This window comes from Phacochoerus africanus, chromosome 8 (assembly GCF_016906955.1).
Source record: "Phacochoerus africanus isolate WHEZ1 chromosome 8, ROS_Pafr_v1, whole genome shotgun sequence".
NCBI lineage: Eukaryota > Metazoa > Chordata > Mammalia > Artiodactyla > Suidae > Phacochoerus > Phacochoerus africanus.
In genome coordinates, this window is record NC_062551.1 from 18,064,346 (window position 1) to 18,090,494 (window position 26,149).

The 26,149-nt window shown below is 45.8% G+C and overlaps 1 protein-coding gene across 3 annotated transcripts in view; it reads right to left on the reverse strand.

The window, feature by feature from the left end:
• CDH3 (cadherin 3) overlaps positions 1-26,149 on the reverse strand; it is a 49,652-nt gene that overhangs the window by 16,810 nt on the left and 6,693 nt on the right. For all 3 annotated transcript variants that reach the window (XM_047790485.1, XM_047790486.1, XM_047790484.1), the window contains exons 3-6: positions 2,212-2,297; positions 760-885; positions 376-531; positions 141-285 (exon numbers count right to left, since the gene is read on the reverse strand). In XM_047790485.1, the coding sequence (XP_047646441.1) occupies positions 141-285; positions 376-531; positions 760-885; positions 2,212-2,297 (513 nt within the window). The remainder of the gene's footprint in view (positions 1-140; positions 286-375; positions 532-759; positions 886-2,211; positions 2,298-26,149) is intronic.

Sequence of the window (26,149 nt, forward strand, 5' to 3'; positions counted from 1 at the left end):
CACAGCCCAGGAAGTCGGGTGGGAAGGGTTCTGAGAGCCTTTACGAGCCTAGGCTGGCCTCCAGATGGTTCCAGAGGTGGACTCGAGGCCAGGCCTGGGCCCGCAGACCTCGAGGGCTGTGCCCGCCCCAGTCCTCTTACCAGGCAGCACCCCTTCCAAGACGCTCCCTCTGAAGACATCCTGGGTGAACTTGGGCTTGTGGTCGTTCTGGTCTGTGACAATGATGGAGATGTTCATGGGCTCTTCCACAGAGGCCCCGTTCTCCGACACAGCGTGCCCGAAGAGCTGTGGGCACACGGGGCTGCGGTTAGCTGGCACTGCCCTCCCCACCAGGCCCCGGGGCCCTGCTACTGTTGGATGCTAAAGGTTACTTGCCTCATACTTGGCGATCTTCTCCCGGTCCAGGGGCTTATTTAGCAACAACCAGCCTGTTTCCTTCTCTATGGTGAAGACACCCTCAGGGGGGCTGTCTGCCCCAGGCCCCGTGATGCTGTAGAAAATCTTGGTGCCTCTGTCTTTATTAGACTTGAGCTGGAAGCAAAAAACAACAGCAGTTCACAAAGTGACAAATATCTCACGACTGCGGCAAGGAAGCCTCGGTGGGGAGAGTGGAGAGGCACTGCCTGATCCTTGCTCCCGTCAGAGAGGCTTCTTCCCTCTGCAGGCCCAGGGCTCAGCAGCAAGAAACCTCATATTCAGGCCTCAGGGAGACGGTCCCTGCTGCGACCAGTGACTCCCAGGGAGAAGGCACAGCCATACCTGGTTCAGCTTCTGGGGGAAGGGGCCCTTGCCATTCTCAGGGACAGATATTGGCGGGACCACCCATTCTCTCTTGCGTCTTCGCAAGATACGTTTGGATGGGGAGATCCTCAATGCTTTGCTTTCCTGCAGGGAGAGAAGACTCTTTAATTCAGATGTGCAAACAACTAGAACTCACCCCACATCCTCTCACCCATGGGAGCTCAGGGCAAGGAGAGAGGCCCAGGAGGGTTTACTGCACCTGGGAAAACCTAGAAATAGTCTAAGTGTAATCTAACTATTCACGTGCAAAGAAGGCCCAGCTAAATACACTTTAATACATCCATCTGGTGGAATTTGTAAACAGTGCAAAAAATGAGGAAGCTCTCTCTGTGCTGACATATAGTTTGTTTGTGTTTGTTTGTTTTTGCCACACCCACAGCATGTGGAGGTCCCCAGGCCAGGGATCAAACCTGCGCCATAGCAGAAACAATGCTGGGTCCTCAATCCGCTGAGCCACAGAGGAACTCCTGGAAAGATCTTTTGATATATACTTAAATGAAAAAGAACAAGGTATACAACAGCTTAATAAAATGTAATATTTTATGTAACCAGCACTTACACGGTGCTTAATATGTGCAGGCACTGTTCTGTATCTTGTGTAAGAGGATAGGAACGTAAGGCATATATTTGTATTTGCTTCTATGGAGACAATGGCTGGGGGATACAGAGGAAACTAATGATGGTGGTTATCTGTGAGAACGGGCTAGGCAGTGTACAGATATACCTTCAGTGCAAAAGAAGGTGCTGACATGTGACCAGTATGTTAGCTTTTGCATAAAACAGAGGAAGGCAAGGTCTATTTTACACATGTATAATACATAACATCTATAAATGTACATTTAATATAAATACAGAACAAATATATAAACAAACTCTAGGAGGAAAGAAACTGGTAGCTGTGATCTCTGTTTTCTTTTAGAAGGTGGAGAGGGCATTAAACAGATGGGAAGAAACAAGAGGTCATTCAATGTATAACTTTTTAATATTTAAAATTCTTGAACCATGTGGATATACTAGCTGTTCGAAAAAATTAACAGAAACAAAGAAAGGTGGCCAAGAGAAGGGCTTCAGGTCCATCTTCCCAGAGGCTCATGGGATTGGCAGTCCTATGTTGGCATCGCCTTCGCTTGGGGCTTACTGGCATGATATGGGAAAGAAAGAAAGGGAGATGGGACGGGGAATTCAAGGGGCCATTACTCACACGGGCAGCTCTCTGTCCCACTGGACTGACTCTGGCGCCCCCTACTGGGCAGCTGCAAGCACTACCCTGCTTAGATGGGTACCCACACACACAGCTATGGTAACGTGGCTCACAAAGGTCACAGCAACCTCAGACTCCTGGCCAGCAGTAAGCTGGACATGCATGGAGAATGTCTTTTTTCTGCCCTGCAGGTGGACATAACGTTTTACCTGGAATTTTTCGTGGTTCAGAACTGCGAAGTCATCACTGGTACTAAGCAGGGCCGACTCTTGCCCAGGGCAGTCCATGAAAACTACTGTGGGGAAAGGACAAAAAGATAGTTAGGAAGGAGGGGGCTTCTGGGAGCGACCCCTCAGGAGCCAAGACCTGACAACAGCCCCCTGACTGGATCAAGGACTGTTCCAAGCCACTGCAGAATGAGACTTGGCTCACTTCCTCTGACCGGCAGTGTGATCAAATATGAGTTTCAGGTGGGGCTTCCGAGTTTGGTCTCTAAAGACCACGTCATCGTTTGTAGGCCAAAGAACCAGGACCATAGGTACTCAGTGACATTAGCCCCCGTGAGCCTCAGAAGACCCAAGGTCACAGCTCAAGGCAGGAGATTTTAAGCATTTCTGAACACCACGCATCTGCATACATGCAGTATGCATCCTGCTACACTGTCACCGTTAAAGATTATTCTAGACAACCTCTGGTTGTTCTAGTTTGTCATGATCCTCTTGAATCCTCTCTGCCTGGCTGCCATTTAAACACATGCCTGAGTTAATAACTCTCATTCGATAAGCTCTAGACTGGCCCCATTCATCTTTACAACTACGCTACCAAGGTAAGCATTTGCCACTTTTCAAAGATGAGGAAAATGAAGTTCAGAAGCCAGGTCAGCCTGACTCCAAGGCATATGCTAGAGAATACTCACAACCGGTGCTCCTACCCGCCCTTCTTTGTGGCCAAAGCATGGAATCTGGGAACATGCCCGGGCCCATTAGCACCCTGCTTTGAGCCAGTGGTTCCCAGACACCAGTGTGCGTTCAGATGATGACAGTAATTATTATTTAAAAAATCCTTCCCTAAAATAAGAAATGATAACATACGAGGGGTTTTAAACTATATAAGTAATGCGAACATGAACATGATGAAGTAGTCAACAGTATATAAGAGTATAACATAAAGTAGAATTTCAAAGGATTAACATCTATACTATCTAAAGAACTCCTAAAATGCAAAAACAACAAATAGCAAACAACCCAATTTAAACAAAAATAAAAAGATAAAGGAGATGAAAAGACATTTCTTTTTTTCCTTTTTTTTTTTTTTTTTGGTGGCTCCTGTAGCATGTGGAAATTCCCGGGGCCAGGGATCAAATCCATGCCATAACAGCGACCTGAGCCACTGCAGTGACAACCTGGATCCTTAGCCCGCTGAGAACAAGGGAACTCCCCCCACAGTCCTTAATGTGGTGACCAAATACTCTGTAGAGAAAACAGGTGGGAGACAGACAAATGGGAAAGACAATGGATGTAGTGGCTTTGGTTGAAATCCAGGGTGGGATCTAGTCATTGGTGTCACTGCATGAATTATCACTGCGGTTGTGAGGAAAATATCAAGCAAGCCCTCAATAGCTGAAGAATCGTGTCATTTCAACAACGTTAAAAAACTGTCCCTGTGCCAGTGTTAGAAGATGACCTTGTGGAAATGCTGCCCATGCAATTCTAAAGCCATGGAGATCCCTCACTTTCCAAAAGCCATGGAAAGGAAGATAAATCACAAGACATTCTGCTCTCGAAACATTTTTTGTATATTCTGTAAAACTAGGTTTATAAAATAAAAAGTAAACAGGAGCAAAACTAAGTAAACCAACTTGCAAGTGAGAAATTCAAAGTAATTCAAACCATGTTAGAGACTGAAATTGTGTCTTCATTTTGACTACTCTCTGCCCTTGCTAAAATGAAAAACAGTCTTGAAATATCTACAGACATCCTTATGCAGAAATATATACTTATAAAACCATACCTAATTCATATAGATTAGCCACAAGAGGGCGCTTCAACAACGTAAAGAGACAACCAGGCAGCTTTCCTTAAGATGCTTATCTAGGTACTTATTGGGCACACATTTTCAAACTTTGGAAGAGAGACGCCTATTCCAAATTCTTTACTTTTCTATAGCTACAAGCCTTGCCATAAGCTCACTTTTTTTTTTTTTGGTCTTTTTGCCATTTCTTGGGCCACTCCCGCAGCATATGGAGGTTCCCAGGCTAGGGGTCGAATTGGAGCTGTAGCCACTGGCCTACACCAGAGCCAAAGCAACGTTGGATCTGAGCCGCATCTGCAACCTACACCACAGCTCACAGCAATGCCAGATCCTTAACCCACTGAGCAAGGCCAGGGATTGAACCTGAAACCTCATGGTTCCTAGTTGGATTCGTTAACCACTGAGCCACAACGGGAACTCCTGGAAGCTCACATTTTTAAGGGTCTGTATCCATGTCTTAGATTCCACATCTTAACTCAATGCACCTAGTATTTAGTAAACGAGTCCTTACACTATCAAATGCAAATTTAAATAGTGAAGAGTAAAACTCCTAAAAAGATATTTCTTCAAAGAAGGTATACAAAGGGCCAATAAGCCTATGAAAAGATACTCAGAAGACATTAGGGAAATCATTAATCATTAGGGAAATGCAAATCAAAATCACAATGAGATACCACTTCATACCTACTAGGGTAGGAAAAAAAGGTCAACAACAAGTGTGGGCAGGAGTTCCCGTTGTGGCTCAGCGTTTAACAAAACCAACTAGGAACCATGAGGTTGCAGGTTCGATCCCTGGCCTTGCTCAGTGGGTTAAGGATGAGCTGTAGTGTAGGTTGCAGACGCCACTTGCATCCCATGTTTCTGTGGCTCTGGTGTAGGCCGGTGGCTACAGCTCCGATTAGACCCCTAGCCTGGGAACCTCCATATGCTGCAGGAGCAGCCCTAGAAAAGGCAAAAAGACAAAACAAAAAAACGAACAAACAAAAAAACAAAACAAGTGTGGGCAAGATGTAAAAGACACAGGAACCCTCCTGCATTTGGGACGTAAAATGGTGCAACCACTATGAAAAACAGTTTGGTGGTTTCTCAGAAAGTAAATATAAAATTACCACATGATCCAACAATTCTTTTAGGTATATACCCCAAAGAACTCAAAGCAGGAACTCAGATACTTAAATGTACATATATTTTCATGGTATTATTTATTCATAATAGCCACAAGATAGAAGTAACATTAAGTCCATCAAGAGATAACTAGAGGAGTTGCTGTTGTGAGTGATTGGGTTAAGCACCTGACATAGTGTCTGTGAGGATGCAGGTTCGACCCTCGCTCAGTGGGTTAAGGATCCGGTGCTGCCACAAGCGATGGTGTAGTTCACAGATGTGACTCAGATCTGGCATTGCTGTGGCTGTGGCTGTGGTGTAGGCTCCGTCTGAAGCTCCAATTAGACCCCAGCCTGGGAATTCCCATATGCCACAGGTATAGTCGTAAGAAGAAAAAAAAAAAATTGGTGAAAATGGTCAATTTTACAGTATGCATATTTTATCTTAAAAAAGAGTATTAGTCTGATGTGGAAGTGTAAAGTGGGACAGTCATTTTGGAAAACTGCTGGGCAGTATTTACTAAAGCTAAATATACACATTCAAGACCCAGCAATTTTACTTTGAGGCACAGACCCAACCAAAGATACATTCACCAAAAGACAAGTATTATAATACTTAACAGCAGCGCTGTTTATAATAGCTAAAGACTGGAAACGGCCCAAACATCCATCAGGGTAGAATGAATGGAAATATGGTGGAATATTCGCATAATGAAATGAGTCAACTACAAGGACATATAGCAACATGAATGAATCTTACAAACATGGTTGAGGAATAGAAGCCAGATACAAGAGAACACACAGATATGATTCCATTAAGTTCAAAGACAGGTAAAACTAACCTGGGTAAAAGAACTTAAGACAATGACAGTGGCCATCTTTTAGGGGTGAGGGGTTAGTGAATGGAAGGGGTAGGAAGACGGGGCCTTAAAAGCATACAGAGCTGCCTTCAGCTCCCCAGAGCCCCAGAGCTCACACACACACACACAGAGGCAGGCTCCTTGGTGGGAAGGCTGGAATGCACCCGTGAGAAAGAGAAGATTGCTTAGAAACCAGCCAGCCCTGCCTCCCTGAGGACATCCCCGCTGAGGAGTCCTGGGCTGTGGCAACAGGCTCGGCCAGCGGGAAGAGGAGAAGCAGAGATCTAGGCCTAAGTCAGCTCCAAAGGGTCCCAGGGGCAGGCAGATCCCCAGGGTGACCTGTCCTTTACCTCCAGAACACAGCTTTGTGGCCTCATCTTCTGAGAAATCTTGCTTTGCCTTAGGGCTTAAAGGACCACGAACAATAGGTGGCAAAGTTTTAAATCATCTTAATACAAAGAAAACATTAAATAATCTCTGGGGCACTCACTCCATGGATTTTTTTATCCAGTTTATGAAAACGATATTTAGAGTAGAGCTTAAAAATTTTCTAGACACATTCTTACGCCATCAAGTAAAAAAAGAATGTAGGGAGTTCCCGTCGTGGTACAGTGGTTAACGAATTCGACTAGGAACCATGAGGTTGCGGGTTCGGTCCCTGCCCTTGCTCAGTGGGTGAGCGATCCAGTGTTGCCGTGAGCTGTGGTGTAGGTTGCAGACGCAGCTTGGATCCTGCGTTGTTGTGGCTCTGGCATAGGCTGGTGGCTACAGCTCCAATTTGACCCCTAGCCTGGGAACTTCCATATGCCATGGGAGCAGCCCAAGAAATAGCAAAAAGACAAAAAAAAAGAAAAAAAAAGAAAAAAAAGAATGTAGAACTGCATATATAGTATATATATAACTATGTACATTAAAAAAAAAAAAGACACTGCAAGGAAATGAAACTTCCCAATGACGGGGGTTACCAGCAACTTATTCTATTTTACTATAGGTCCAAATTTTCTCTTAACATGAATCTTTTTTTTTTTTTTGTCTTTTTGCCATTTCTAGGGCTGCTTCCGCAGCATATGGAGGTTCCCAGGCTAGGGGTCAAATCGGAGCCATAGCCGACGGCCTACACCACAGCAACAGCAACATGGGATGAGCCGCATCTGCGACCTACACCACAGCTCATCCTTAACCCATTGAGCAAGGCCAGGGATCGAACCTGCCACCTCATGGTTCCTAGTCGGATTCGTTAACCACTGTGCCATGACGGGAACTCCTTAACATGGCTCTCTTAAAATGAATTGTTCCCTGTCTTCAAATTCCTATGTTGAAATCCTAACCCCCAATACCTCAGAATGTGATTATATTTGCAGAAAGAGCCTTTAAAGAGGTGATTATATTAAAATGAGGTCCTTAGGGTGGGCCCTTCTACAGCCTGAGTGTCCTTATAAGAAGAGGAAGAAGTCCGGACACGGACAGTTACAGGGAGAAGACTATGTACAGACCCGGGGGAAGCCAGCCACCCACAAGCTAAGGAGACAGGTTTCAAAAGAAACCAACCTTGTGGACACCTTAATCTTGGACTTTTAGCCTCCTAATTATGAGGAAATAAATTTCTGTTGTATAAGCCCCTCAGTCCATGTTACTTTGTTACAGCAGCCCCAGCAAACAAATATAATGAGCATTGAGCATCTCAAGAGACAGGAGTCCCTCCTGTCAGGAATTACTATTATTAACAGCTAACCTCTGTATACTTTCTATTTAATCTTCACCAACCACCCTATGCCACCGATTTTTTAAAAATTTTTTTAATTTTAATTTTTTTTTGTCTTTTTGCCTTTTCTAAGGGCTGCTTCTGCGGCATATGGAGGTTCTCAGGCTAGGGGTTGAATCGGAGCTGCAGCTGCCGGCCTGCATCACAGCATCACAGCCACAGCAACTAGGGATCCAAGCAGCGTCGGCGACCTACTCCACAGCTCACGGCAACGCCAGATCCTTAACTCACTGAGCAAGGGCAGGGATCGAACCCGAAACCTCATGGTTCCTAGTGGGATTCGTTAACCACTGAGCCATGACGGGAACTCCCATGATTTTAATGCCCATTTTCTAAACTGGGAAAATAAAAGGCTAAACGATTTACTAAAGTTACATAGCTAGGAAATGGGAGAGGTAGAAGGGGCACCCAGACTGTCCACAGCCTGAGTCATTTTCTTAACCGCTGTGGTTATATTATCTTTCAGATACACCCGAGAGTTTGTTTTCTTATCTTCTCCTCACCTTCTATTAGCTGGTCTCCTTCTCCATCTACCGAAATAGCAAAGATAGATTTTTTAGATGCCCAGTGAGGCAGTGTGATATTTGGAAAAAACTACTAGACTTGGGGATAATAACAGTACCTCTTTTATAGGTAGTTTTGAGAATTAAATGAGAATAAATGTAAAGGACTGACAAATAGGGTGTATTATGGCAGGATCTGCTGTTACTACTATTAACAGAGATAGAGGAGTTCCCTGGTAGCTCAGTGGGTTAAGGAACTGGCACTGCTGTGAGCTGTGGTGTAGGTTGAAGATGCAGCTTGAATCCCGCATTGCTGTGGCTGTGGTGTAGGTCAAAGGCTATAGGTCTGATTCAACCCCTAGCCTGGGAACCTCCATATGCTGCAGGTGCAGCCCTAAAAAGACAAAAACACATACCGACATACAATAAAAAAAAAGAGAGAGAAAGATATGTAGCAATGTAGTCTATGCTAACGTTTATATTTTATATTTTAAAATAAATACTTCTGGAAGGTGACCCAAAAAACTGGTTTATGGGTAGAGAAGGCAGTAGCTAAGGAGACTTTTAACTGTGTACCCTTCTGAATTCTGACCCATGTGAATGCATCAGCTCTTCAAACACTGATAAAGAAAACATTAACAGTCACTTTTCCCATTCTTAAAACAGACCTCTTCCTAAGGGAAGGTCTTCAGCTGGCACAGGGGCTGGCCAGATAAGCCTGTCAACTATTGTACTTAATGAGAGACTCTGGAGAACTCTCCAATCCTCTCCTAGCAAGTTACCCAGCAGGGGGCTAATGGATGGACTCCCTATTACTCAGATGCCTTAATCCCCCAAATTCTAAAAGCTGCCAGGAACCCAGAAACCTACTTCCTGCTGCCTACAAAATCTGCCCCCCAGGAATGTACGATCTGCTTAGCTGCCCAGTGTGTTTCCACTGTTACATGGCTCTGAACACTTAGAGCGTAGTATCTGGGCTGTGCATCTATTCTTAGCGGGGACAGAGCCAACATTCAAGGAGAAGTCAGTTGTCATGCACCCCAAGCTTACGGGCCTCCCACTCAGGCTGCACATTCCAGCCGCACCAGAGGGCCTGGCCCCATCAGCTCTCACCCACGTTCAGCTGGATGCAGAACCCAACCAAGGGGCATAAGCCGGCAAGCAGGAACAAGCTTCAAAGGCCCACTCTGCCCGCGACACCCAGCTGCATGTTCCTATTCAAAGCCCCAAAAAACAACCTGCAAGGTGGATGTTACTCCCCCATTCTGACAACTCAGGGAACAAGAGACTTTGCCGGGGTTGCAGTGCCTCAGGAAGCAGCTTCAGAGAGGAAAGCGAAGAGCACGAGGCCCCCATGGAGGAAGCAGCAGCACCAGATTTCCCATCCTAAAGGCAGAGGCAGCTCAGTGAAGAAGAACATGGGATGTGGAGTCCAAAAAACTTGATTCACTTCCTCATGGTGTGAACATCCAGAAGGGGGTTACCGCTGTGGTGCAGTGGAAACGAATCTCACTAGTGTCCATGAGGATGTGAGTTCCATCCCTGCTCGCTCAATGGGTCAGGGATCTGGGGTTGCCATGACCTGTAGGTCACAGACATGGCTCAGATCCAGCACTGCTGTGGCTGTGGCGTAGGCTGGCAGCTACAGCTCTGATTTGACCCCTAGCCTGGGAACCTCCACATGACGTGGGTGCGGCCCTAAAAACCAAAAAAACAAACAAACAAACAAACAAAAAAAGCCCCCAAAAAAACAAAAGCAAAAAACAATTTTTAACACCTATGTCTTAAGATCAATGGGAGGATTAAATGGGATAATATTCGCACAGCACTGAGCACTGTCTGGCCCCAAGTGAGCCCATAAAAGGTACCTTTAACCTCCTTGCCATAAACCTAGATTTCTGACTCTAAGGCTGGGCCTCTCTCTACACCATAGAGGAACCAAAGTGGGAAGGGGGCTAGCTATAGCCATGGGCTTTACCCGAGGGCTGAAGCATTGAAGGCAGGAGGGGATACACAGGACCTACAAGCCTAAGAGGGAGCTGGTGCCGCCTGCATTTGGAAAGTGTTTTGTAGGGGTGCTCCATGGTTTGCTGGGAGAACCACAGGAGGGAAATCCCACAGCCAAGCTGACCTGCCCAGGGAAACTTGCAGAGGTGCCTGTAGGAACATGAGCGGTCTTCTCTGCAAGCTGAGTCACCGAGAGGCTGGGAAACGGTAAGCCCTGGGGCAGACCATTACGACTTCCTCCCAGATGCTCGCAGGCACTGCTAGCTTGAATCACAAAATGAAACTGATCCGAAACCAGGTCTCATCATCACTCATCGCCCTCATACTCTGCCTTCTGACAGCTATCGTTCGAAGTAAGCTGATTCCTGTTTCCGACAGCAACCTAGCTCCACAAGGCCACAAATCTTGGCCAAGTCATGGAGGCATGAATGGGCTTGTGTCAAGCTCTTCCCGGGGTGAGGCGGTGAGCGCTGATGAGCACATGGGGCAACAGTTAAGATCTTAAGGCTGGAAAACAGAGGCCTAAATACAGTTCTTACTTCTACGACCACCTGGGGCTGTAAAACCATTTGACTGCTTTAAATTTAGTTTTTCCCACAGAGATTCTGAATCATAAAATCGATGAACCTGATGAAGAGACAGGTATTTGCACCAATATAAATGGATAGGTTTCAGCACTGAGTCTAAACACACAATTCCTAGAACACTGTTGGGGAAGGAGTGAATCGGAGACTGCTTCTACAGAACTATTTTTTTTTTTTTTTTTAATTTAGAGCTCTGTGTATCCACACTAGACAGAAAGATCCAATGGAACCAGAAGTCCCTGGCCTGTGCTCAAAGCTCCTCTCTAAAAACCATCCCACTAAGCCTGGCCTCAGATCCTGAACTGGCGCCACTGTAAAACCTGGGCAAGAAGGGTCGAGTCCCCAGAGCCCTAGAGCTGTTTAAAGAAGAAAGCTTTTTTTCTTCTTCTTCTTCTTTTTAGGGCCGCACCCACAGGATATGGAAGTTCCCAGGCTAAGGGTTGAATCGAAGCTACGGCTCCTGGCCTGTACCACAGCCACAGCAACGCTGGATCCTAGCCTCATCTTCGACCTACACCACAGCTGACGGCAATGTCAGATCCTAAGTGAGGCCAAGAATCGAACCCACATCCTCGTGGATCCTAGTTGGGTTCATTAACTGCTCAGCCACAAAGGGAACTCCCGGAAAAAAAAAAAAAAAGCTTTTTAAGTAGACTTGTAAGAACTGATGGCTACTGGGCTGAGAACTCATTCCAGCCCTGCTTTTAGGTTGGAATTGCCTTGACACCTCCAAATTCCCATGGGAACACCCTTCACGGTCAGAAGCTGGTCTTTGCAGCCATGACTAGAGGTACTACGAAGTCCTAATGTTCAACCTCGCTGGATGTTCTGGCAAAACAAAACCACCCATCTCTCTGGGGATAAATGTCCTTCAAATAATCAGGCCTCGACCATTTCCATACTGAGTTTTAGGCATTTTGATGAGAAGGGAAGAGTAATATCAGTTTGAAGGGGTCATGGTCAAAAGCAGCTTGTTGGGGAATGGGGGAGAGATTGTCAAAGACGTTTCCATTCTAGCATGGTTTACAGACACATCCAGCTCATAAAGCAAACGAACTTGTCCTTGTAGCTATCACTACCTTCTGTTAAGGGACGGGGGTAAGAAGGTCCAGGGAGAATGTATGTGGAATGGCCTCGAAAGAAGATTCTGGGAGTTCCCTTGTGGCTCAGCAGGTTGAGTGTCAGCCTGGGTCACTGCTGTAGTGTGGGTTCGATCCCTGCCCCAGGAAACTGTGCATGCTGTAGACTTGGCACCCCATTCCCACCTCTCTAAAAAAAGAAGACTCTGGCATTTTCCTGATTAAAACTATATGTAGGAAAAAAGTTCACTCACTAAGAAATATAAATGAAAAGGACAAGTGTTGTGAAATACTTGGGAAACAGATGTCGCTATATATATTGCTACGGGGTAGGGGGCACAACCTTTTTGTGCCCTTTGACCTGGGAATTGCGCAGGAAATGATTCAAGATGTGACAAAAACATACCTGCATGAATGTTCAAGACTGTTGTTCAATGTTTTTTATTTACTTTTTATTTTTTTGTCTTTTTGCCTTTTAGGGCCCTACGTGTGGCATATAGAGGTTCCCAGGCTAGGGGTCCAATCGGAACTAGAGCTGCCAGCCTGCGCCACAGCCACTGTTGCTCAATGTTTTTTTTTTTTTTTTTAAAAAGTCCCAGCAACTTATCTTTCAACAAAATACTTATTTATTAATTTATTTTTGTTTTTTTTTAGGGCCACACCCTCAGCGTATGGAGGTTTCCGGGCTGGGGTCGAATCGGAGCTATAGCTGCCAGCCTATGCCACAAACACAGCAATTTGGGAGCTGGGCTGCATCTGCGACCTACATCACAGCTCATGGCAACGCCAGATCCTTAATCCACTGAGTGAGGCCAGGGATTGAACCCGTGTCCTCATGCATACTAGTAGCGTTTGTTACCGCTGAGCCACAACAGGAACTCCCAAAATACTTATTTATATGTGCTATGGTCCCTCCAATGTTTCATCTACGGCCTTAAAGGTAAAAAAATCTATCAAGGAAAAGCAGTGCTCTGCTCAGGTGAGGAAAACAGGTCACCAAACAGCCATTTATAGTTTACAGTCTGGGCCTGACAATTATAACATAAAATATTAATATTTTTATACTTTTAAAAAAGGGGAGGGGAGGGGAGCTGAGCCTTGGCACCAAGACGGTAGACGAGCTCTCTTCAGAACCAATTACTCCAGGCCAAAGAAGGCCAAGATAGCGGAGGTGAGCAGAACCTGATCTGAGGAGGCCTAGGGGCAGAGGCTGCAAGGGATGCTGGGAGGTGGGGCATGGGGATCCTGGGAGAACTGCTGGGACCCTAAGGGGCTCGAGGCCATGGGACCCGGAAGCTATCACATGGCATGCTGGGAGATAAAGCATCCCATGTGCCCTGCCACAGCCATCTGGGCCCTCAGAGGAGCCAGACTTTGATCCCAAAAGGCCGAGAGCAGTGGAAGTGGACCCACCACCCTGCAAGTGTTTGTGATAGTCTGTCACCATCTTCAGGGACGCTAAGGAGTCAAGCACAGCGCTAGGGATGAAGCACCTTGTGAAAAGGCATTCTCAGGTGGCCACCAGCACAAGGAGCAGCTTTACAAAGATGACCAGCTCCTGGACAAGAGCATGACCCTGGAGGAGTGTGGCTACACCCGGCGGACACCCCTGTCCACCCGCCGTTCACCCTGGACCTGGGTCTTCCTGCAGATAGGGCCCATCTGGCGTTTGACACCCTTAGCCTGAAGCCCTTCTCCAACCCACTGATGCAGAAGATGAAGCTGGATTGTTGGGAAAACAAGGCAGGAGTGCGAGCTCTGGGACAATGAAGCAGTGGGACTGTCTCCCGCAGATCAGACCTCCTCAAAGAAGACTTGGTTAGGGACGGAGCCTGGGAAGAGCTACTGAAAGTGTTCATTTGAAATGACTAAGGTTTATGGGCAGTGGGCCTCCATACTGCTTATCTTTCCGTTTGTCCACAGTAAACATGTATTTGATTTGCAATCAGAATGAGATGTTGTGATTTCTGCGCCCCCTGCCCCGGCCCCCGACTAGTAAAGTTTGATGGCAACATCTACATGCTGTTGCAGAGAAAGCAATTCTTTCCAGGGGAATTTTGTCTCTCTGCAGAAAGCTCTTTGGAAAGAGCTACATTGCTCAGGTTCTTCCTTAACCTTGGGAGCTGGGTCCCCCATTACAGGCCTCAGAGGGAATCCCAAGCTGGGCTATACTCCACAGCACTCTGGGAGTTCAGGACACAGCGGACTCAAAGCTTAGTATGAGGTGTGCAGTCTTGCTCACTGATTCCCACCTTCAAGGACCAGAACAGAGATCCCAGTGATTAACCAGGGGCATCTGGGACACCAATTAAAGGTCTGGGGGTAAAAGCGCTGCACATTGGCCTTGCAGCCTTGGGCAAGTCGGTTCATATTTAAGCTGTTGAACAGGAAGTACTCAACGAATAAAAGCCTTTATTAATTTCCAGTCTTTAAAATGGGAACACACACACACATATTCAGGCTCTGGTTAGGGCTAAATAAGATGTGTTGTGCTTTTGTGTGTGTTTTAGGGCCATACCCAAGGCATATGGAGGTTCCCAGGCGAGGAGTCGAATTGGAGCTGTACCTGGTGGCCTATGCCAGAGCCACAGCAACGTGGGATCTGAGCCGTGTCTGTGACCTACACCACAGCTTATGGCAAAGCAGGATCTTTAACCAACTAAATGAGTCCAGGGATCGAACCTGCATCCTCATGAGTCAGATTCATTTCCGCTGAGCCATGACGCGAACTCCATATTGTGCTTTTAAAAGCATACTTAAGTACTCAACACTAGGGGGAAAAGCAAAACAGGAGTTCCCGTTGTGGTGCAGCGCAAATGAGTCTGACTAGTATTCATGAGGATGTGGGTTTGATCCTGGCCTTGCTCGGTGGGTTAAGGATGCCGTGAGCTGTGGTGTAAGTCACAGACTACTAGTTGGCTTTGTTTACCTCTGAGCCACTACTGTATGCTTTAAAGGCATCTGAAAATCATTCTGTCAAAAAGTAAATTCATGATCTTCTTACTCTAGGCCTAAATGTGGCCCTTTCAAGTGTCTCCTTCAGGAATGGCACATCATTCACTCAGCTACACAAACCCAAAATCTGGACCTCAGAGCAGCCCAGAGTCTGGGTCTAAAGTACCTGGAATCAGATTTTGGTTGCACTGACTGACTTTGAGCAAATACATCTCCTCACCTTTAAGATGAGAATGATGCCGGTAATAGCTACCTCGGATAAATGAGTTAATATTTAGTGCAGGACTTCCCGTCGTGGCGCAGTGGTTAACAAATCCGACTAGGAACCATGAGGTTGTGGGTTCGGTCCCTGCCCTTGCTCAGTGGGTTGACGATCCGGCGTTGCCATGAGCTGTGGTGTAGGTTGCAGACGCGGCTCGGATCCCGCGTTGCTGTGGCTCTGGCGTAGGCCGGTGGCTACAGTGCCGATTGGACCCCTAGCCTGGGAACCTCCATATGCCGCGGGAGTGGCCCAAGAAATAGCAAAAAGACAAAAAAAAAAATTAGCGCAGAGTCTAGCATATTGTTAGCTAGCATCCTCTTCCTTGACCATTTCTGCCTGAGACCTCCCTTCCCAGTCAATCAACTCATGCCTCTCCATTTCTACTTTCCCAACCTTACTATATCATCTTTGGCCTCAATGAGTACAAAACTCATTAAGAAAAAAAAAAAAGGATCTTTTAAAAATGCAACAGATGATATATTTAAGAAAATAAGATCACTTCCTTGTTTGAAACTCATCAATGATGTGCCAGAATCTATAATGTGCCCAATCCGTATCTCTACCAATGGCAATGGTCCTCTTCTTAAGTGTATCCTAACCCCTTCCTTACCAGAGGACCTTTGCACAAGCTGCTCCTGCTGTGTAGAAGAGTGTCTTTCCACATTCCCACTCCAATATTACCCAGTTAACTCCTGACATCATTCAGATCCCAATTTAAAAGCTACTTTCTCAGGGAAACTTTCCCTCAACTCACCCAAAGTAGATCAGTTTCCCCTGTTAAAAACCCTTCTATGTACCTAACTCTCTTCCACTGAATACATTACATCCTGTGATTATATGTTTACTAGCTATCATCTACTTGTCTATCTCCCTTACTAGTCTCTACAATGCCCAAAAGCAAAGACTGTGATATAATTTGCTTATCACTATATCCAAACACTTAGTACAGTGCCTGATACAAAGGAAGCATTCAATAATCGCTGAGTGAACTATGAAAATCCTTTGACTGAACAATTTTGCTTCTAGGAATGCAATCTAAAGATTTAAGTATACATGGTACAACCACTGTGGAAAACAGTATGAGATACCTTAGAAAACTATACACAGAACTACCATATGACCCAGCAGTTCCACTCTTGGGCATATATCTGGACAAAACTTTCCTGGAAAAAGACACACGCACCTGCATGTTCACTGCAGCACTATTTGCAATAGCCAAGACATGGAAACAACCCAAATGTCCATCAACAGATGATTGGATTATGAAGATGTGGTGTATATATATGTATACAGTGGAATACTACTTAGCCATAAAAAGAACAAAATCATGCCATTTGCGGCAACACGGATAGAACTAGAGACTCTCATACTGAGTGAAGTCAGTCAGAAAGAGAAAGATAAATACCATAAGATATCACTTATAACTGGAATCTAATATACAGCACAAGTGAACCTTCCCATAGAAAAGAAAATCATGGACATGGAGAACAGACTTGTGGTTGCCAAGGGGGAAGGGGAGGGAGTGGGATGGATTGGGAATTTAGGGTTAATAGATGCAAACTCTTGCCTTTGGAATGGATAAGCAATGAGATCCTGCTGTACAGCACTGGACACTATATCTAGTCACTTATGATGGAGCATGATGATGTGAGAAAAAAGAATCCATACATGTCTGTGTGACTGGGTCACCTTGCTGTGCAGTAGAAAATTGATACAATACTGTAAACCAGCTACAATGGAAAAAATAAAAATCATTTTAAAAGATATAAGTATACAAACTAGTCTAACTGTAACAACCCTGCTATTATTACCACCATCTAACATTTATTTACTTACTACGTGCTTTTTTTATACACTCTCCTGACTATGGCCTTATGAAATCCTCATTATTACTCCTATTTTACAGATTGGAAACTGAGGCATAGAGGTTAAGCAAATTTACCCAAGTTTCTATAGCTAGTAAGTAGACAGATTTAACCCAGGCACAGTGGCTCCGGAATGCCAGCTCAAACATGCTATACATTATAATATGGTTACATTTTATGCAAACCTCAATTGTAAAAATTTCAAATGGCACTATAAATATTAAAGTCTCACTTTGTATGCAATGTTTGAAGAAATGCAAATCTCTCAATTTAAGAAAAAGTGTAAGGAGTTCCCATCGTGGCTCAGCAGAAACGAATCCGACTAGGAACCATGGGGTTGCAGGTTCAATCCTTTTCTCGCTCAGCAGGTCAAGGATCCGGCGTTGCCATCAGCTGTGGTGGAGGTCACAGATGTGGCTCCGATCTGGTGTTGCTGGGGCTCTGGTGTAGGCCAGCAGCTACAGCTCTGATTCGACCCCTAGCCTGGGAATCTCCATGTACCACAAGCGCAGTGTAGCCCTAAAAAGACAAAAAGACAAAAAAGTGTAAAAAGTCACAATTTCAAAACTAGAGAGACTAGTGAATTGTAAGCATCCCTCTAACTCCCTTACTCCAGACACATACACTACATTTCACATATGTTTAAAAGAGAACAGAAGTCTTGAATTATAGGAAGTTATGAATTATTCGAGGTTTTAAAGGATGCATCTTGCACATCAATGTAACCACCCTGCACAAGATTGCTTATTGCAGCAATATCTGGGTTTAAGAAAAAAAAAATCACAGTACCTCTTGGAAAATAAGATCAGAAATAAATATTCTCTTTAAGAAGGGAAATCAACTTGTATTCACCAAAATGTCTGCTAAACAGATTTTGAAATCTCAAGTGAAACTTGAGGAGTTCCTGCTGTGGCTCAGCAGGTTAAGAAACCCCACGTAGTGTCTGTGAATATTCACATTCCATCCCTGGCCTCACTCAGTGAGTCAAGGCTCTGGAGTTGTGTGGCTGTGGTGGAGCTCCGATTCAACCCCTAGCCTGAGAACTCCCATATGCCACAGGTGCAGCCCTAAAAAGAAAAAGGAAAAAAAAAAGAGCAAGAGAGCCAGGATGCACTCATGCGCACGAGAGAGAGAGAAACTTGAGAAAAAAAATGCATTTTTGCTTTGACTGTCACATTCGCAAGCTTTCAACACCCAAGGAAAATAATGCAAGTGCTGATATATTTGATAGTTCATTTCTGAGTTATGCAATTTAAATGTTATATCAAAAGTTTTTGAAACATTCAGATAATTAAATCTTAAAACACAGTGTGAAAACTAATGTTTAAATGGTATAGTAACCTTATGAAGCTTACTGCAAAGTCTGTCTTGAACGTATTATTCAAATATAAAAGTTTAATTTATCTGAATGGGATTAAGAGGAACAATTCATTCAATCATCTTTCGACAACAGTCTTTCCTAATAAGATGATTCCTGATAGTTAGATTTCTAAAAATCCAAACACTTTACAATTTTTACGTTAACTCCTGCCTAATTCCACATCTGCGAAAGATAAAAATAGAGGGTTAGCTAAATAAATCATGGTATATCTACCATGGAGAAGACTAGGGAGCTGTTAAAAACAAGATAGATATGTACTTACTAGTCTGGAAAGAAACCTGTGATTCAGTAGTTAAAAAAGCAAGTTGCAGAATAATGTTTGTATGCATAATATAATCCAAACCTTGTCTTAAAAATTCCTGAATGCATACATACATTCTTTGTTAAAAAAATAAAAAAAAAGGTCTACAAGGATTCACATATTAACTGCTTATCCTAAGGGAGCAAAACTGAGGAAGAGTACTTTCGTGTGTTTAACTTTGATTTGCTCTTTTTCTTTTTTCTTTTTTCTTTTTTTTTTGGTTTTTAGGGCCAAACTGCAGCACATGGAGGTTCTCAGGCTAGGGGTCGAATCGGAAGTACAGCTGCAAGATTACACCACAGCCACAGCAACGGAGGATCCAAACTGTTCCTGTGACCTACACCACAGCTCATGGCAACGCTGGATCCTTAACCCACTGAGCAAGGCCAGGGATCGAATCCAAGTCCTCAGTGTTCCTAGTCGGGTTCGTTAACCACAAAGTAAACCCCCCTGATCCCTGATTTGCTTCTTTTGAGAGACAGTGGAGGTCAATGGTTAAAGCTCAGGCTGCTCAGATTTTTTTTTTTTTTGCTTTTTAGGGCCACAATGGCAGATGGAGATTCCCAGGCTAGGGATAGAATTAGAGCTACAGCTGCTGGCCTACAACACCTCTGAGTGAGGCCAGGAATCAAACCTACAACCTCATGGATCCTAGTCGGGTTCATTAACTGAGCCATGAAGGGAACTCCCAGGCCGCTCATATTTGAATACAATCTCTGCTCTTTGCTACTTGCATGATCTTAGGCAAGTTACTTAACCTCTCTGGCCTCAGATTGCTATTCTGTAAAATGGGGATAGTAATTGCACCTACATCAAGGGATGCTATGGTGATTAAGCAAGCTAATACATATAAAATGCTAAGAGTTGTACCTGTCACATAGTACATGCTACTATTTTATTGAAAAACGCAGTCTTCGCAATGAATTATATATTCATGCATTAATGTGAAATCCCAATCAATCAGCCCAACTCTACCCAAACTATATAAAATAGTATATATGAAGAGGGGTGTGATAAAAATAAAAAGCTCCCTAGGCATTCTGATAGTCAGCTAAGCTTGCAAACTACTGACTCAGAGGCCATAGGCAGGGAGGGGTAAACTAGCTGGAGGGTGGTTGAGTTCTGGCTGAGGAATGCAGGAAAATTCTGGAATCGGCAAAAGACCATAAAAGAGAAGAAAATAGCAAGTCTGGAAGTCCTGGTGGGAAGCCCCGGCTGAAACAGACTCCACAAAGAGAGGGCAGGGTGGGGGCCTGGCATCTTGTTCGGGCTTGTGTGTGGGGAGCCCATAAGCAGCTGTCTTTTCTCTCTGCCTGCGGCTACAACAAGATGGGGCTCGTTGTGAGAAGGCAGCTGGCCTTAAGCAAGACACCCAGGGTGGTAGCTGAGCCCTTCAGGCCTGCCCTCTCACTGACCAACCGGCAGCGCCTCTCCTCATGTTGCGAGCCATGGAGGCACCTCCCACAGGAGAGTTAGAGCATCAAGCAAGACTGAGGAGCTGGGACCGGAATAACTTGCCCCAGGCCTAGAACCCCATTTCCCCTTTCCTGTGCCCAGATATACACCATCAGGCCTGCGCCCACTAATGGGTCTGACAAGAGTCTGAAGAACCTCCAAGTGGACCTGGACTAGGGGTGGGAGAGAGTGAGGAATAGGCTATGGTGTCCAAGTCTGGGGAAAGAATCTTCTCAGAAACACACACATGCACACAATTAATTCCAAGGGAGCAAAGACCAGTTAAAAGTTAATGTGAGACCCTGAGGTCAGACCCCCTGGGTAAGATCAACCGACTACTAATAGTCTCCAACACAGGTCTGGGTTTCCTAGAAAGAAAGATGCCATTTTGAACAGATCTTACATGCTCTTAAGCAAAAGTAGGGTCACTGAGATGGTGGAGGAAGAAGAAAGCCTGGGATTGTACCTCCTCAGCCCTACCTCCCCGTCAAGCCCTTGAAATAACCCAGAGTCCTGAGGGAGAACAGCTCTCTCCTCCCTGGGGTTCTGCGTAGCCCACAGAGGCTCTCCTGCAGGAGAAGCAGCCACCAGCCCTCCCCGCTCCTGGCTGTGTGGCCCTGGCTCCAAGCCCTCTCCTCAGCTTCAGACAGAGCAGTGAGGTCAAGGACGGCATAAAGGGAGACAGGAAGAGGTTCACTTGGCTTTCCTGCCCAGGATAAGGCCTTCTGGTTCACTGAGCAGCAGCAGCAGCACCCTAGCCCCCTGAAGTTCATAAGGACCATGGCAGCTCCAGCCTGGAGCGGATTTGGTCAGCTTGAGGAATCTGCAGACCCACTGATGCTCTAGATCACCCACAACCACCTGGGTGCCCAAGTGTGGCTGGGAGAGGAGGGGAGGGGGCAGAGGATGTCAAACTCCTCCATTCAGATCAGGGCTCAAGGGAGGTCATGGATTCTGGGAGAAGGTCGGGGGTGGGGTAGGAGAGAAAGAAGATGAACAGCTAGAAGCAGATTCTCGGCTGAGAACTGACAGTGAGTGCTAGCAGCTATCTGCCCGGTATCTGAACCCTCCCTATTCCCCTACATCCTACAAGGGAGGCCAGGGTCCTGGACAGAAGGGCCCCCTCCTCACCCCCTCCCCCACCACTCCAGATCCTGGTAATTAACAGAGGCCTGTGGAGGGAACAGGAATGCAAAGGTCTTGGGTCAGCTGTTAACTATTTCCAATCTCCCTCCAGCTTGGCTGGGGCCAGGAGACTCACAACCCTGTCTCCTAAATGCTAAGTACCTCACATGTAGGAGTCCAACCTGGGTCCAAGTCCTAACTCCACCATTTACTAGCTGGCTGACCTTGGGTAAGTTACAAAGTTACAAGCCTAGGTTGCCTGTCCAGTGAAATGGGGCCAATTCTTCCAGGGCTTTTAGGAGGATTAAAGGGGTTTATTATACAAAGTACATAGTGTAGTTTCTGGAATTCAGGAAGCTCTCCAGTACATGGTATTTAGGTTATGTTTCGTTGGTTGGTTGGTTGGTTTTGTCTTGTTTGAAAGCCCTTTCTTGCCGACCCTGCTGCCTGGTAATGCCAGGTAACAAAATGAAACCACGGGGTATGTTCAACCGAGGCTGACCACGTATGTCTTTGGGTCTGGGAAAAGTCCAGAGTCGAGAAGGGATGCTGAAGGTGGGCCCAGGATTCTGGATCCAGAAGACACTTCAGAAACACTGGCCTCCATGAGGGCACAACCGGAAGAAAGCCACATCTCCCGCCTTTCCCAGACACCACGGTGCCTCTCATCTGGGGTGGGGCAAGTTCCAAGTTGAACTGGACCCTACCTACTTCCCTTTCGTTGTGCCCCACCTTACATCCTGTGGTCCAGCCAGACTAAGTGTATTTAAGTTCCTACACCCCACATGCTGTTCCCTTGGCAGGAACACTCCCTGCCACCTCTCATGCCCCAACCCCTTGCCTGACTCTTCCCCAGCCTCTGGCTTAGACATCATTTCCTCCAGGTGCCTCACCCCCACCTCCAAGAACGGGTCATCAGCCCTTCATATGTGACTCTGTATTCTTCCTCTCCCATCTCCCACTTGATTATGTACGTATATTACTTATTTTTGTCCATCTCTCTCCACTGGTAGGTAAATGGCCCATAAAGCCTGGATTTTGTACATGTTTTGCTCACTAATGTATCCCTGGCATCTACAACAGTACCTGACATTTAGTAGGTGCTCAATAAAATTTTCTTTTCAGGGCCACACCTGCAGCATACAGAAGTTCCCAGACCAGGGGTCGAAAGGGAGCTGCAGCTGCGGCCTATGCCACAGTCATAGCAACTCCAGATCTGAACCCTATCTGTGTGCTTGTGGCAATGCTCCTCAACCTGCTGAGCAAGGCCGGGGATCGAACCGCCATCCTCACAGAGACAGATCAGGTCTTTAACCCGCTAAGCCACAGTGAGAACTCCAACAAGTATTTGTTGAATGAAGGATTTACTATTAAAATTGCCTGGTGAATGATTTCCTTCCTCCTGTAATCAGAGAGCTCACCAAGGTTAAGAAGCTGTGGGCCTTGCTCACCTCAACTTCGAGCACACAGTAGGTACTCAGACATTTGTTGGCTGAATGACCAGTCAACTTGGCCTTGAGTCTCAGACAACTTCCTGCCTCTTATAGTGAGGGAGGAGTTGAACGTGACCACCTTGGCTACCTGAGGAGGCTGCTGCCCACCTACGACACTGACCAGGATCAAAATCTCCACCCAGGAAGTTTCCACGTGAGAAATTCAGGGCCCTTTTCAGATTCCCCTTCTACTTTGGGGGAAAGTATCAAGCATTAGCTTATAGGACAAATAAAGGGAAGGATTTCTCCCCTCAACAAAGCACGTGACCAAGTACATAATAAAGAATTGCTGTCTCTTAGCTCAAAGCCTGGTGGAATCAAGACTCCAGAAGGGATGCGTCTGCTAAGGAGACTGTCGGGAAAGGGGGTTGGAAGAATCCAGAAGAGACTCAGCTACTTCAAGACAGAAAAGCTGACTTCTCAGTAAGCAACCACCGTACTGAGATTCCCAGGTAATCCTCAGTTAATGCAGCAATTACGCTCTCAGGCATGTACCTAAGCAGTCCACCCAGGCAGCTTCACTAGAACAATGGTATTCACAGCAGCACCAGCTGTAACAGCCAAAAAATGGAAACTCCTCCAACGCTCATCAACAGCAGGACTACAGATGGTCACGTGATGGAATACTCTAGAAGAACGAGACTCAACCCCAGCAACATCCAGACCTACACAGGATCCTCACAATACGTACTGAAGAAGTCAGATCCAAGAGGATATTCTGTATGATTCTTTCACATAAAGTTCAAATACAAGCAAATCAATCAACAGTGTCTGAAGTCAGGATAGTGGCTTTCCTGGGGGAGGGGAGGGCAGAGAGGAGGAGGGAAGTGGCATCTGGGGTGCCGATGATGCTGCTTCCCGACTTGCATGCTGGGCACATGGCTGTGTTAAGTGTGCGATGTTCATCAAGCTGTATACTTAGCATCTGGACACTTTCTTCCACATGTTATTCTTTAATAAGAGTGTTCCTTTTCTTTTCTTTTCTTTTCTAAGCACCTGGACGTTCCCTAGCTAGGGGTCAAATCAGAGCTGTAGCTACCAGCCTATGCCACAGTCACAGCAATGGCAGCATCCGAGCTGCGTCTGCGACCTACACCATAGCTCACGGCAATGCTGGAGCTTAACCCACTTAATCCACTGATAGAGGCCAAATCGAACTTGCATCCTCATGGATACTAGCTGGGTTCATTACTGCTGAGCCACAACAGAAACTCCCTAACAGTAGTATTTTGAATGGGGATCGTTAAACCTCTGGACTGAAGCCTCCATTGATTTGGGGAGAGAGGCCTTTCTCTCCCTCCTCTTCCACATGCTTTGCAGAGTTACCATTTCCCACCCTAGGAACTCATTGCTCATGATAAGCCGTGCCTTCCTCATGCAGCAGGGAGGTGAGGGCACCCTGCGTGGATAACCGAGGAACTGAGTGTCACGTGGGGAGATGGGAATGGAGACTAGAGGCTTGAGAGCGGCTCCCCAGGCACTCATGGTAATCCTGCTGCTTCTCCCAACTCTTCGCCACGAAGGCTGTGTAGACCACTCCAGTGATGTACATCAGGCTTTGGCAACCAACCCTACTTGGCTGCTGAGCGAGCCAGGCAGGCAGCAGGGCCGGCTGGAAGCCCCAGTTCCCAGATATTCGTTCCTCAGAGGCAGATTTATTGGGCAGTCCCCTGGGTGTAAACCCGGGCGGTACTGCTGCCTGCCTCAGTGACCTCATGCTAAGTTCCTCGCCCCCATTTTACAGCTGAGGGGGCATTACCAGCACCCACTGGGCAAGGCACTGAGAAGCATAAAAAATGACACATATTATAGGATGGCCAGCTCCCCCCCGGGCAGGGTCTTAGTCTTGTTCATTGTTTTATCCACGGTTCTAGAATAGTGCAGGATGCGAAATACATGTTCACTGAAAAAATAAAATGTGACCAGAGGGCATAGCCCAGAATGGAAGCTCCAAGCAAAAGGCAATCTTTACACAAGTTGGAATAGGCAAGACCATCTTGAAGTTAACTCATGTTCAGTCAGATTTATTGCTGAACTCTGAAGTTTCCTACCAAAGCTAATGAAGGTTAGCTTTAATCTTAACTCTAAGAGTGAGCTGAATCTACCATAATGAAGTACTAGTTATTTTTTTTCCTTTTTACTGTAAATCGGCTGCTTTTCTCAACTGTTTGCCACAAAGGATGTACAAACCTCTATAATTCTACTCACTTTTAATCACTGCACTAATACCATGCAAGCTCCTTCCTTCCACCTAGCCTTTGTCTTTGTTTTTAAGACACATTTGAAGGAAGGCAGACTCCAGACTGAGGGGTTGGGGTCTAGGAACATTCCTGCTCTACCTCCTTCCAGATTAACCTCTCATTCTTGGTCTAGGCTTCACCTGACTCAAGCCCCCATGATCTGGACACTTAAGAGACTGTATTCAAACTGGTTTCCTTTGCAGGAATGTTTCTGGAAAACTCTGTGATGCAAAGGAATAAATGACTTGGGGTGGGGATTGCTATTGTTGGGTTTTGCCACCCCAACATCCCACTTCTTCCTTTCATCCACCTCCCACTTTCTGTTAGGAAAAAAAAAAAAATGCCAGGGAATTTGGGAGTCAGAGACATCCATTCATGTCCCATTTGGTCACTGCAGTGAATGCCTTGGTGAAGCCACAACCATTAAGGTTTCATCTGTAAAATGGGCAGAACTTTATAAGATTGCCCTAATTCATGCAAACACCTACTGGGCATTCTATTTAAGTACCACGTCCGGGGCATAGACCTAGAGGTAAAAGTCATGTCTAGGACTCTCCAAGGAGCTCGTGTGTTCAGCCTAGGGAATTGACTCCATCAAACTGTTCCTATGTTTCTCTACCTCTAAAACCTTCAGCAGGGCTGGGCTACAAGGTTTCTGAAGTCCCAATTCTGGGATTAAGAGCTCAAGCTGTTTAAATGTACCTCACCAGCTACAAGAGAATGTCAGGAGGATAAAGCAAGATCAGAGTTGTGCAAATGCTTTGAAGAGGAAAGTGCACATACAAACAAGGTATTAATTATGTCAGATAATTTCTTTGAGCTCAACTTCACAGACACCTGTAATATTCATAACCCAGGGGCAAACAACAGGGGCAATTGTTCCTTAGCTATAGGGAAACTGTTGTCTGTTTGGCCAGACTTGAAAGTCTGTATGTACCCTTAGGATAACCCTTTCAACCTGGCTGGATCCAGGCTGGGGCTCTGTGTATTGAAGAGAGGGAGCTGGGGTGGAGATAGGGATGTAGAAGGATGTCAGCTGCTGAAGACAAAGGAGGAACAAAAAAAATCAATATTTTCTGCCGAGGCATCCCAATTTGTTGGAACCAACTGGGCCCGGAAACTTGCTTTCACTTAAAAAGAA